The following is a 12,946-nucleotide window of genomic DNA, read 5'->3' as shown; positions in this document are numbered from 1 at the left end:
CCCAGCAGAACTAGGCACATCCCCTTCCACCAAGCCTCAACCTGGCAGTCCAAGCACAGGACAGGGGATCCAATGGCAGAGACCAAGGCAGGCCCTGTTCCACTTGTGAGGGGATTCACATGAAGACCAAACTGCACATTTGGTACAAATGTGTGGTAGGTCAAGGTCCAGCTCCTGCATGCTTCCTGGTTGGTAGCCCAGCCTCTATGAACCCCCATGTTCCCAAGTTAGTTGACGCTGTAGAGCCTCCTTGTGGTGTCCTTGACCCCTCCTATCCCTGACTCTTCCACGAGACTCTCCAGGCTCCACCTAATGTCAGGTTGTGGGTCTCTGTGCATCCTCAGCCCAGTGCTAGATAAAACGTCTCAGGAGAGTTGTTGGGTTTCTGTCTGCAAGCATAGCAGACAGTCATTAATGGTGTCGATCATTAAAGCTGGGGTAGGAATTACCTGACTATTCCTCCGGTCTCCATCTTTATCCAACTGAAGATGAAAAAGAAAAAAGGAAAACAAAAGAAAAAAAAAGACAAAAAATAACCTACTTTAAATTTCCATGCCATTTTACAACCCCCAGACTATACCAGGCAAAGTTAATGGCTACTGAAAATACTTCCAAGATAGAGCTATGTAAAGACACATTTCATAGTGTGTTATTTATACATAAAGAGACACTGTCCCATTTAAAAACAAATCTCACACAGCCTTACATTTCAATTTTTTTCTTTAAAAGGAGTGAGTTGTTTACAGGGCAGTTAAATGCTTTACAGACAAGAAAAAAATGCTCAAGAACCAACTCATTCATCTTCTTCATCTTCCTCATCCCCTTCATTCTCATCGTATTCCTGTTCCTTCTTTCTCTTGCTCTTTTCCACCTTGGCCACGCCCTTTCCTGCTGAATCAGGTTTTCCTCTAGCTGTATAAGCAGCAATGCTCTTCTCACACTTCTCCTCTCAGCTTGGCGGCCTTCTTCTCATGGAGTTGCTTGTCATCCGCGGCAGTGTTGTTCCACATCTCTCCTAGTTTCTTCGCAACATCAATGGATAAGCCGGGATGCTCACCTTTCATTTGTGGGCAGTACTCAGAACAGAACAAGAAGGCCAAAAGAAGCCCCTTGGGGACCTCGGGGTCCTTAAACTTCTTTTGGTCTCCCTTTAAAAGGGGATGTAGGTTTTCATTTCTCTTATATAATGAGCCTTGTCAGCCTTTGCCATATCTTCAAATTTTCCCTTTTCTTTGGCACGCATGGTCTTCCACCTCTCTGAGCACTTCTTGGAGAACTCTGAGGAGTTGACAGAAGTATCCAGGTATTTCCTCTTGTTCTCCTCCCTGCAGGTTTGCACAAAGAATGTATATGAGGACATTTTGCCTCTCCACTTATGATCTCCTTTGCCTGTGTTTAGTTGATTTTCCTCTGCGAGTTACAGAGTCACCCAGTGCCCATATGGCTCTCCTTGCCCTGGTGCTGTCTCTGTGGAGCTCAATGTATTGCTCCAATGGAGATCTCCAATTTACTCTCCTTCACATTTGCTGTGTGTCTCTGCATCTGCTCCCATCAGCTGCCTGAGGAAGCCTTTCTGATGGTGACTGGGCTAGGCACTGAAGAAGATCTACTTCTAATCCAGATCTTTTAGGTAGGAAGATACACCTTTGATACATATCTTTAATCCAGATCTATTTGGGTCATGTCCTCTGCTAGAAACCAATATAAAAACATGGACGAAGGAAGCTTTTGATCTTCACTTGGTTGCTCTTCCCTTGCTAGTAAGTACAAACTTTCACTGGCATTACAGCCTACCTCTGGATTCCAGCACATACTGAGGACCAGCTGAAACATACAGTCTTATGGACTGAGCAACTGATGGACCCTAGGACATTCCATTCATAGCCAGCCAATGTTGGATTAACTGGACCACAGACCATGTCAGTCAAATAAGTCCTAGATAGATAGATAGATAGATAGATAGATAGATAGATAGATAGATAGATAGATAGACGGACGGACAGACAAGACAAGACAGACAGATACATGGATACATAGACAGTTAAAGAGAGATAGATATATTCATTTTGGTACCAGAAGTGTGGTTCTAGAACAAAAGCATATGAGCAAATCCTTTAAGTATCTGGAACAGACTTTCCAATTTGCCAATACATAGAGTTACTGAAGCCTCTCCCAGGATCTCCGAGAATACCAAAAGCCTGTGGTGTGAACTGTACTACAAACGTAAGGAGATAAATGCGTCTGATTATCCTGATTCACCAGTTGAAGGTGGCCACAGTGACTGTGGGGAAAAGACTTCTGACAGTTTGTGGAAAGTAAGGACAACAGTGGAGATGGTTGGTTGCTCTTAGCATCTCTGGATAAACTGACAAATGACAGGGATAAGCCCCATGATGAACCAAGTGAACTCAGTGATAAGACTGACCAGCTCCAGATGCACATAACAGGATTCCAAGTGTACCTTGGAAGAGAATCTTCTCCCCAACAGTCACAGAGCTCAAGCTGCAGAAAATCAAACCCAAGCACTCGTTAAAAAGTTGGCTGAATTACAGCAAGAATTCAAGTCCCAACTTTAGAAGTTTTCAGAATTAAGGTAAGGGCATTAACCGGTGAAGAATGATATCCAAAGCTTGGAATGTGGATGTATAGGAAGATCCTATTGAAGATGAGACGTTTGAACCCTCAGATTCTCAGGGGTTTACCTGATCTGAGGAAACAGGCTCTTTACCCACAGCCCCATCCCTTAAAATAATGCAGTCTTCATCTGAAGAAATTAATCCTTCATTGTCTTCTAAACCAGCAGTGACTTCTCTTAAGGAAATGTCAGGTAAGACAGTACTGATGTCCCCCCAGGCCCAACTTCCAACTTTTTTTTTCTTTTTTCTTTTTTTCAGAGCTGGGGACTGAACCCAGGGCCTTGCGATTGCTAGGCAAGCGCTCTACCACTGAGCTAAATCCCCAACCCCCAGGCCCAACTTCTAACCTCTGCCTCTGGACTTCTAACCATATTTAACGTAAAGCCAGCTCCTAGAAAGGAGGTAGGAAGTGTAAGTCATGAGGATGTGCACTACACTACACTACAAAGGAGCCTAAGTTTGTTAATTCATTCATGCAGAAGGCTGGGCAATATGTGTCGGAAAGGATTTTAAGGGTATGGGATGATGGTGGAAGGAAAATAAGCCAGGTGTGGGCCCTCTGAGTTAAGATTCTAGGTTTAGGGGTTGGGGATTTAGCTCAGTGATAGAGCGCTTCCTAGCAAGCGCAAGGCCCTGGGTTCGGTCCCCAGCTCCGAAAAAAAGAAAAGAAAAAAGATTCTAGGTTTAATATGGAACTTTGTACAGTTTAAAAAGGTATCCAGAGTTTGCTTGACTACAACAGCCTAATGGAGACAAGATGACAAAAGGCAAAGGCCAGACAAGAATGGGTATGGTCACTCTTCCAGGAAAAGAGCCAAGGCCTGCTGAGATGCTTGCCAAGGGTGGAGGAATACAGAATGAGGAGTAGATGGAGGAAGATAGCTATAACTATCATCACCTAAGGCCATGTGACCAGTTACAGAAAAGAGAATTAAAATTGACATGAGAGTTTCTGTTCTATTTTGTTATGGGTGTGTTTGTACAGATATTTGTGTTTTCTTTCTTCAATGTCTTTATCATGTGATATGACATCAATTAAGAGACTATCAGGGGTTGGGGATTTAGCTCAGTGGTAGAGCGCTTGCCTAGCAAGCGCAAGGCCCTGGGTTCGGTCCCCAGCTCTGAAAAAAAGAAAAAAAAAAAGACTATCAATGGTTATCATATTCAAATGTGAGATACTAAGAGAATGTCCCTCCAGGGACATTGCCACCTATCCTAAATTTATACTGTGTTTGTGGTTATATGATGGATAATTATATCCTGTTAGGTATAGTTATGAGCTGGTTAAATATGATCTGGCTGTTTTTTTCACTTGGAAATTCTTCATGACATAGAGATTTGATCCTGTGTCAGGTTGACAAGGGCTGGGCTTACGATGATTATTCTTCTCAGGTGACATCTGGAATTGACTAAAACCTCCAAAGAGAAGGCACCCCTATGGGGGATTTCTGCTTAATTTGAAGTAGGAGGATCTACTTCAGATTCAAATCTTAAGGTGAGAAGACAATATATGTCTGTCAAGTATTTGCTTACAGTGAAAGGACTGGACACTATCTAATCCAAAGAAAAGTGACTTCTGATTTGGATCCTGTGGGCTAAATACTTAGTGGTTCCTTGAAGAACTGGAGCTTCCAGGACAGGTAACTGGAAATGAGGTTATCACGCTCAAGAACGCAGACACCGACACTGCAGTGGTGGGACACACAGGATTGCTTCCTAAAGAATGGAATTCGCATGGCAAGAGGATGCATAGATCTTCTGGAAAGACCCTACTTTTCAAACACCCTATCCTCCCTCTTCCGTCTCTTAGAACCATATGTTCCCCTAAATATAGGTTGAGTTTTGTTGAGGATGAATAGACATTGTGAAAATGTTCAAAGAGCATACCTCTACTGGAAGGGTGCAGAGCTTGAGGTCGAAGGGAGAACAAGGTCTAGTGGAGAAGAACGAGGTCTAATGGAGAACAGCATCAGCGAAGCCAGCATGCTGCAAATACAAGGAAGAATTTTAAACACGAACCACAATCGCTAATACCATGATTGCATCACTGGAGCTACCCCCAAGGCTCTTACGAATCTGCCACAACCCCTTATGGAGTGCCTCTCTCAGCTTTCCACCTCTCCCCCACAGCAGAATATGGTTTGCCTCATTCTGGAGCTGTTTACTTTCCAATTCCACCCAGCTGTGGCTGGATTTCTGGTGACTCTCTCTGTCCTTTCCTTTTCTCTTCATGGACCTTAGTAAAGAAGCATGGTTACTGTCCTGATCTGCAGGGACAGCTTCAGAATGTAAGCCTGGACTATCGGCATAGGAGACCTGAATCCTTGCCACCTTTAAATTATTAGGAATCGGATTTGATAGTGAAAAAGACTGGGTGGAGGGAGAAGGCAGCAGCTCTGGGCTGCCCTGAGGACATGTCAACCAAGGAGGATGGCAAAACCTATGACAAGATGAGTTGAGTGCATAGGGAAGTTCAAGATGCTAATGGACATAGAGTTGGGAGAAAGATGAGAAGACCTAGACTGGTTCTTCCTGTATGGGAGGCAGGTCCCGTGAACACAGTTCATGGGTGTGGTGGGATAGCTCATTGTGGTGGTTCAGAGATGGTTCTGGGAAACAGTTGATCCCTGAGTCTTTTCTTCAGGTTCCTAGAACTTGCTCTGTAAGTTTATGGGTCTCGGGGATTTGAATGAACCATTTCGGATCTGGGAGGACAGTGTAGACAAATGGCAAAGGCAGAAAACATCTGGGTGGGGTCCTCTCTGTGAGGATGGGGGTTGTTACATCAACTGTAGCCCAGAGTCCCTCACTCCTCCCCACAGAAGGGAGGTGCCTCCTTTATAAGTTAGCTGAGAGTCTGATTCTCCAGGGACAGAGCAGCAGGATACATCAACTAACCAAACAATGGAGAGTGTTTTGAATTAGTAGACCTATTTTGAAAACATCACTCTCAAGGTGGAGTCCTGGGACTCTAGGCTGTTCCCTTGGCCTTCCGTTTGGCTTTGACAGGAAGCCTCTCTTCCCTGATGCTACTTTGACAACAGAGAAGGGGTGTGGAGTGTTATTGGTTTTAGCAGGTTCCGACATAGCTGGTTTTCATTTCCAGGGGCTTCAAAGAGAAGCATTTGGCTTGGAACACGTTGGCTCTTACAGTTAAGCAGAGACAGAATGGGTGTCCTGGCCTTTTGGACTTGGCTGTCTTTAATGGGGTCCTTGTGATCCTGCTTAGACAGCAGTGAGCTCCAGAAAATTATGTATCACTTGGCACTTGGCTTGCCTGGGGAGTCATTCCTTTATATTACTGGGAGCTTAAAAGAAAAGATGCACAGATTAATTCTGGTATGGCTAGCAGCTGTGATAATCCCCAGGAACCTCCTGATGCCCCTCCATTCACCATTCCATTATGACCTTCCACAGCCACTGCAGGGGTGGCAAGCACAGGCTTTGGAGAGATGGCTTACACACTGGTGCTGTGGGAACAGCTCCCATCCATGGTGGGGACCAATGATGGTCAGGCAGTGTGGGGCTGTTGAACCTATCCCTTTGCTGTTTCCTGTGAGAGGAGCTGGAGCAGCAGCATGGGTAGGGTGTGCCATGGGGTCCCCTCCAGGATTCTGGGGCCCAGGCTTGGAGGATCACTCAGTGTTGGACTAGAAAGGGAGGGAGCTTTGAGGGTGTGAAAGGGACACTCAGAAGGAGCCAAGGTCAAAATATTTGAAACCTGCTGCCTTCTCAGAGACCCTTGCAGAAACTGGCCCTCCTCGATGGTGCCTTGCCTCCCGTGAGCATGAGCACTGGGACAGTGGGGAGGGAGACACAAACTGATCCATTTCTGGGTAGAGAACTAGAACACCGGGCTGGAGAGATGGCTCAGCCATTAAAGGCTAGGCTCACAACCAAAAATAAGAGAACTAGAACACCGTTGAGCTTTCTGCCAGGGATTCCTGAAAGAGACTCTCAGAGGTGGGGAAAGCGGGGCTCCTCTCCACAGACAGCCCAGTGGTCCGGGAATCTTAGTGACTGTGGAGGAAGGTCCGTGCTGAGACAATGCTCAGGCAGATGACTCCAGCAGGGGATCTATTGGGGACCTCTGCAAATCGTGCAATCTCCTCTTCCCCTTGACACTCTCTTGTTGAGATTCTATCCCTGACTCCCACTGGCTGACTGGGACCAGGGAGCTACCATCGTCCATCCACAATCTGTTCCTTCTCCAACATCCTCTCTGGGACGAAGCACGTCTGTCAAGCCTGGTGGTTCCATGCCTACACTTACAACCCTTCCTGTTCCCCCACATGCCCCCAGCACCCCAGCTATTCTGGAAGACCCCATTAGCCCTCATAACAGCAGAGGGCTCTCCTGGCAACCCTCTAGTACTAGCCACGCTTCCCCTGCTCGCCCTCACCCGTGCCCCATGCCAACAGAGCCAGCTCTTTTGTCATATCCAGGCCAGGTACAGGTCCCACTCTCCCAAGTGCTGTAGCAGATGAGAAGCTGGCCCAGCTCTCCTGCTTGCTATAGGTGAGGAGAGGTGAGGAGTAGGGGAGGGCATCCCTCCCTCACTCACATCACCACCTGGCAGACAAGAGGCTGGGCCAGCTTTCCCACACTCATACCCTCTGACCAGCTCACCCACAACTCTAGCAAGCAGAGCCAGCTCTGCTGCTCTTCTCGGGCAAGGTGGGGTGGGGGATTGGGGAACACTCTCCCAAGTTCTGCAGTTGGCAAAGGGAAATATGTCTCAGGTAAGCCCTGACATCAAACAGTTAAGGTAAAAGTGGATGAGTCAGTCCCACAGGGCCTGACATCCAGCAGTGGGTGCTGGGGCTATGTGGGGTGTCCTGCAAGACCCGGTGCCTAGCAGTGTTCACAGGGCAATGGCCAGGCGTGTTCACAGCCGGCAATGTATGTGGAGTGGTGATGGTATAACACTGAGGCTCTTGGTAAGTGCTGAAAACACAAGTGCACAATCTGGAGGGATCACTTCTGTCCCCTGCCATCTCTCCTTGGTCTAAGCCTAGCTGCTTGCTGCTCCATGTGATACACTGGGCATCAGACTGTCATTCTGCTAAGTCTAGAGATGAAATCCAAAAGATCTGTCACCTGAACTGTGCTGCCAAAGAAGAAGGGCATCTAAGAATCTAGATCCCTTTAGATTTCTCTCAGGCTTGCATTGCAGTGCTATAAATGCAAATTTATGCTAATTAGGTTGGGTTTCTACTTCAGGACTGTGACACTGGTGACAGTACCTGCAGGCCCCAAGTTTCCATCTTCACATTAGCTCTCGCACCTGGAACACAGTGGGTCCACGGTCACTGTCCTCAGGAGACCCAGTCCAGGGGCCAGGCACAGACGTGTCTCCACTGTGTCACTTTCCAATTCTGCTCAGGCAGGTTTTCTGGAGTGTCTTTGAGTTCGGAGAGGCATGGGTGACCTGCACTGGGAAATATACACAGGGTCAAATCAGGGGCACTGGGAAGCCCACCCAAGGGGGCCTACCCACGGACCCCAGATTTTGTGGTGAATGAGAGGAGGCTCTGGTCTTTAGCTGGATGCTGGAAGAGAGACTACGTCATCACCCACAACCCTCTGAGCTGCTCAGAGCCTCAGGAAATGACTTGCTGGTCTCCCTAGTAAGAGGGAAGATGGGAGGTGCTGTCCACTATCACTGGTAAGAGGGAGCACAGAGCCTCAGGGCTAGAAACGCTTGGCCACATGTTACATTATAAGAAGTGACTAAGAACTTACAAAAGGAAGGGAAATCAATACAAATGAATTAGAGGGCAGAAAGGCCCACATTCTCCACGTTCTCAGTCTATGGCCTCTGCAGAGTATAGCAAGTTTGTTGCACATGGCATTGGAGTTAAAGGGGACTACAATGCTGGTATAGGTTTCTTCTCTGCTTTTTTTTAATACACCAGCAAGGCCAGCTCAGAGCCCTCTGTCTCGAGGCATGAACTCGGCCTGCCTGGAACCGCCACTGTTCTGGTGGCCCGAAGGCCTGACTCAGTACCTGCGGACCTAACCCTGCTCTGGCCCCATGAGCAAGCTGTTCAGAATCTCCACCTTTTCCTGTGCTAGGCTGTGAGGCTCACCTGTGTTCATGGCTCTGGAATCCAAGGAAGATGGAGCTTGTGGCCACTGGTGAAAGGACAACAGAAACCCCGTCTGTCTCCATTTCAGGACCAGGCCTGATTTCACAAAGAAAGCCACCAGCTCCAGGAACTGACCATAAGTCCCAGGAAAAAAGGTAATGAACCCCCTACCCAAAGAACAGCCTGGGGATAACCACAGAATGGGGAAATACATCTCCAGATGGACCTGCTCTGCTGGGCGGCCCTAACTCAGCCTGTGGTTAGATGTTCATGACATAGGAATGCAGACCACCTGGCACAAGCCAATCAGAAATGAAATTTTGATTACTTAACCTGCTCTCTAAATATAGAAGAACTAACATAGTAGTAGCCAATCAAAGTTATACTAATGTCACTGTTTGGCCCCTACCAATCATATTAGAGACTACCTAGTCTGCTGGAGAGTTCCCCTGGTTCCCTGTAAGAAGGCCTGCATGCCTTTGTCTGGGGTTGCCATTTTGAAGCATACCTGTTTCTGCAAACTAAATGTTTTGTCTTTGCATACTGTCTGAGTCTGTGGTCTTCCCTCAGTGATTCGCAGACCCTTACGGTGCAGAATGGCTCTCATGCCATTTAGGTGCATGGGGGAAGTTGTTTACTCTTGTCAACACAAGTTGCTCCTCCACAATGGTCAGGATCAGGGAGGAGATATGCTACCTGCCACCTGCCCGCATGGCCCCAGGGTCCCTCCAAAGCTACACCACTGCCTTCTCTCAGTAACATTTGCTCCTCTCTGTAAGGCAGGGGTGGTGAGAGCTGTGCCTGGGATGGAGGTAGCCTGGCCTCAGTTGCCTTATGCTTCCCTGCTCTGCACTGAGGCCAGTGAAAAGGTTAGACCAGACCCCTGAAACCTGTCTTCTTCCAGAGGTCGGTTCTTAGTGGGCTTAACGACACTGAATGGTCCACACATTTGCTCCTGTGGGCAGCAGTTGTCCATTACAGGGAGAAGAGCTCCACTAGGAAGGTGCCCACAACACTACAGGCAGCTTGCGCTAAGGGACGCACAGCTGACATGGCTGGCTGAAACCAGTGGTGGTCAAGGTTGTCTGCCATCTAGGCCTAACCCCAAAGGTGAGCACTGGATACAGCTTGGTTCAGTAGCTACCAACAATGCCACATGAGACCTCTGTGCCTCAGGGGTGGCGAGGCCCACTCACCGTTCTGAAGTGGAGCGCCAACCCAGCGGTCCAGCCAAACGGACGCACATTTTTTTCTCTTCAGCTTGCTGGCACACTGCCTGTTAGGCAAAAGACAGGCTTGGCTGTGATAAATTAAAAGTCCTCAGACCAAATGTCCCTTTCTTTCCTGATTCGTTGGACCAGCATGCAGCAGGGCTGGGTCTGCTGGCCTGGGAGGAAATCAGGGACACGAGGCATGTACCAAAAGCAACGGCAGCCACAGGAAGTCCAGGTGAGGAGGTGCAGCTGTCCCTGGGGACACTGCACAGATCAGGGTCCCCAAGCCTAGCCCTGCTCTAAGTCCTGGGGTACAGGAACCCCATGTGGCTAAAACAACACACCATCCTGTCTCCCCACTCACCCCAACAGGTCCATCCATCAACCTAGGATCACAGGTTCCTCCTCTCCCATGTGAAAAACCATCTCTCAGGGCCAGAAACCTGAAAGGGAACGACAGAACTGCAGAGCAGGAAGACCAGTGTCTCAGCAAAAGTCTTCTTCTTACCAACCCCCCTTTCCGCCAAGGGAGAAGAGGGAGCCAGCCTCTTGCCTCTAGGCAGCTTTGGCCATCCTTTTGACTCACTCCAGCTCAAACAGGATGCTGTGGAAGTTTGGCCCCAGGCCCTATTTCCTGTAGAGAAACCTACAGCTGTGTGCTTACCTGCTCCATTGCAGGGCAGAGGCCTCTGGCCACCAGACCTTCCTATATGGTTCCTGGTGAAGCTGTCTCAGTCTCTATCAGGCTGACCCCAATCCCGTGTGTCAATGTACACAGAGGCTCAAAGCTTAAAAGCAGACACATAAAGAAGACTCTCTTAATGACTTTCGAAGTGACCGTTGCTCACAATGCTGTACCACAGCTCTCCCGTGCCATGAGTCCTCCCCACTGAGCATGTGACCTCTTTAGCCAACCCCTTCCTGCTGCCTCTGCTGCCTCTCACCCTCATCCTCTGCTCGATGCTTGACACTTTGAGCCTACACAGGTGGGTGATGCTTAGGGGTTTTCCTTCTGAACTCGTGGAGGTGTTAATTTGAATCCCCCAGAAAAGGAGTGGTTATCATGTGCCAAGTAGTAAATGACATTAGAAATGAATGCATGCGTAGATAATGAATGAAACTCCTGGGCCCACCTTTGCCACCCTCATACCTCACTTTGTGTGACTCCGTTGCCTTCCCCTCCACTGGAGTCACTTTCTTCTGGAAAACCTGGCTTGTCTGTTGGGCTGGCAGGCAACAGCACAGTCTCCGCACGCAATTGCCCATCCTCCTTTTAACCCTCTTCCAGCCTTGGTGCAGACTGTGGGAAGAGGCTGCCTTCGCCCTCTGTCCTTGGGCACCTGAGCATTTCTCTCCAGAAGATGTTTCCCAGTGGGACCCGTGCCTCTCAGTCTCATGCACATCACTGGTGGTCACACTCAGGGGCGCCTCCCCAGAGTTCTTTTCAGATGGCATAGTGTGGGTGCATGGGCTGTCCACAGCGGTGACCTCATTCTGGGGTGCTCTGCAGGACAAACGTTTCTCAGAAAAAATATCCTCTGAGGATGTGTTACCTAAGGACACACCCTTGGAGGTCATGCTGGTCTCCCAAAAGCTGCTATTCATGAGCCCGGCAGTCACAGGAGTATGCCGGGGATTGGCGTTAGGAAGATTTTTCATCTGCTGGCAGCACAGGATGTCGGGCATGCTGGGACTTTTGCAGTCCTTCCTCCTTGAAAGCTTGGCATTGTCAGACACATGGCATCTGGCTGTCAGGGTGAAGATGTTAAGAGCAGACTCGCTCCCTGCCCTCTTTAGGAGGAGATGGGAGGTGGGCGGACCTCCCTCGGGTGTTATGGCAACCTGCTGCACAGGCTTCGTCTGACGCTTACCGCCGTCCCCCCAGGGTGACTGATGTTTTAAAATTAGGTAAGTTGCCATGATGTTGTTGAATTTTTTTTCACGTAAAGAGTCCCTAATGTCCTTGGCACTGTAACCCATGGCCCACATAGCCACCACAATGCTGGGAGCTGGCTTGCCGGGGCACCCCTCTGAGGGAGATGCCAGTTTGGAAAGGTCTTCACCGCCCCTGAGCCACTGGTGCTGCATAACGTCACAGATCTTGGGCCTCTGGTCTGGGTCCACAGTGAACAGCTGCACAATGAGGCTTGCAATGTTGGGCGAGAGCATGGGAGGGATGGAGTACTTGGGGTGCAGCATCTTCTCCTTCATCTGGGAATAGGTCTTGGCCTCAAACGGGAAGCGCCCTGTCACCATGGTGTACAGAACCACTCCCATGCTCCAGATGTCATTTGCCTGAGCGTCGTACTCCACATCAGTGAAAATCTCTGGGGCACAGTACTCAAGGGTGCCACAGAACCCCTTGAACCTCTGCCCGGATGCGACTTTGATGGCCAGGCCAAAGTCACACAGCTTGACACTCCCGTTGCCGTCCAGCAAGATGTTGTCTGGCTTGATGTCCCTGTGTGCGATGCTGTTCTCGTGGCAGTAGCTGACCGCACGCACCATCTGTGTGAAGATGCGCTGGGTCTCTTCCTCCTGCAGACAGCCCACCTTCTCGATGTGGCTCACCAGGTCTCCCCCCGCAGCATGCTCCATCACCATGTAGGTGCGCTCTCGGCTTTCGATGACGTGGAACAGCTTGATAATATTGGGGTGGTCCAGCGACTTAATGATGTCGACTTCAGTCATGATAACGGAGTCGTTCTTCTCGCCCCTTTCCAGGACCTTGACAGCAACCCAGACCCCTGTGTGGAGGTGGCAGGCCAGCTTCACCTCAGCAAAGCTGCCTTTGCCCAGTGTCCTGAGGATCACGTAATGATCGCTGAGTGTCACCTCTTCAGAGGGGCTGGCCTCCAGCTCCAGCTGCATTGTCACCTCCTCCCTCCCCTTGCCTTCAGGGAGCTTGAGGACTTCACTGACAACACTGACAAAAGCAAATTATTTAAAATTAAAAAAAAAAAAACGGGTCTAGGAAGAAAGTGTACAGCTACAAAGTCCTATA

The 12,946-nt window shown here is 49.0% G+C and overlaps 1 protein-coding gene across 1 annotated transcript; it reads right to left on the bottom strand.

The window, feature by feature from the left end:
* Positions 1–793: 793 nt before the first annotated feature.
* LOC116883248 (sperm motility kinase 4A-like) lies at positions 794–12,813 on the bottom strand. The gene is made up of 2 exons (XM_032884249.1): positions 11,076–12,813; positions 794–912 (listed from the first exon to the last, which is right to left on the bottom strand). The coding sequence occupies exons 1-2, from the start codon at positions 12,811–12,813 to the stop codon at positions 794–796; spliced, it is 1,857 nt and encodes a 618-aa protein (XP_032740140.1).
* Positions 12,814–12,946: the final 133 nt, after the last annotated feature.

This window comes from Rattus rattus, chromosome 14 (assembly GCF_011064425.1).
Source record: "Rattus rattus isolate New Zealand chromosome 14, Rrattus_CSIRO_v1, whole genome shotgun sequence".
In the NCBI taxonomy this organism is placed as follows: domain Eukaryota; kingdom Metazoa; phylum Chordata; class Mammalia; order Rodentia; family Muridae; genus Rattus; species Rattus rattus.
Note: the sequence above shows the minus strand (reverse complement) of the source record. Positions and strands in the feature narration are given on the sequence as shown.

Excerpts from the sequence above, each read along its gene's own strand:
- LOC116883248 (XM_032884249.1), bottom strand. The coding sequence starts at position 12,813 with ATGCAGCTGGAGCTGGAGGCCAGCCCCTCTGAAGAGGTGACACTCAGC. Across the intron at positions 913-11,075 it reads GAGGTATGAGGGTGGCAAAG|CTAGAGGAAAACCTGATTCA; the intron begins GTGGGCCCAGGA and ends CTGCTTATACAG.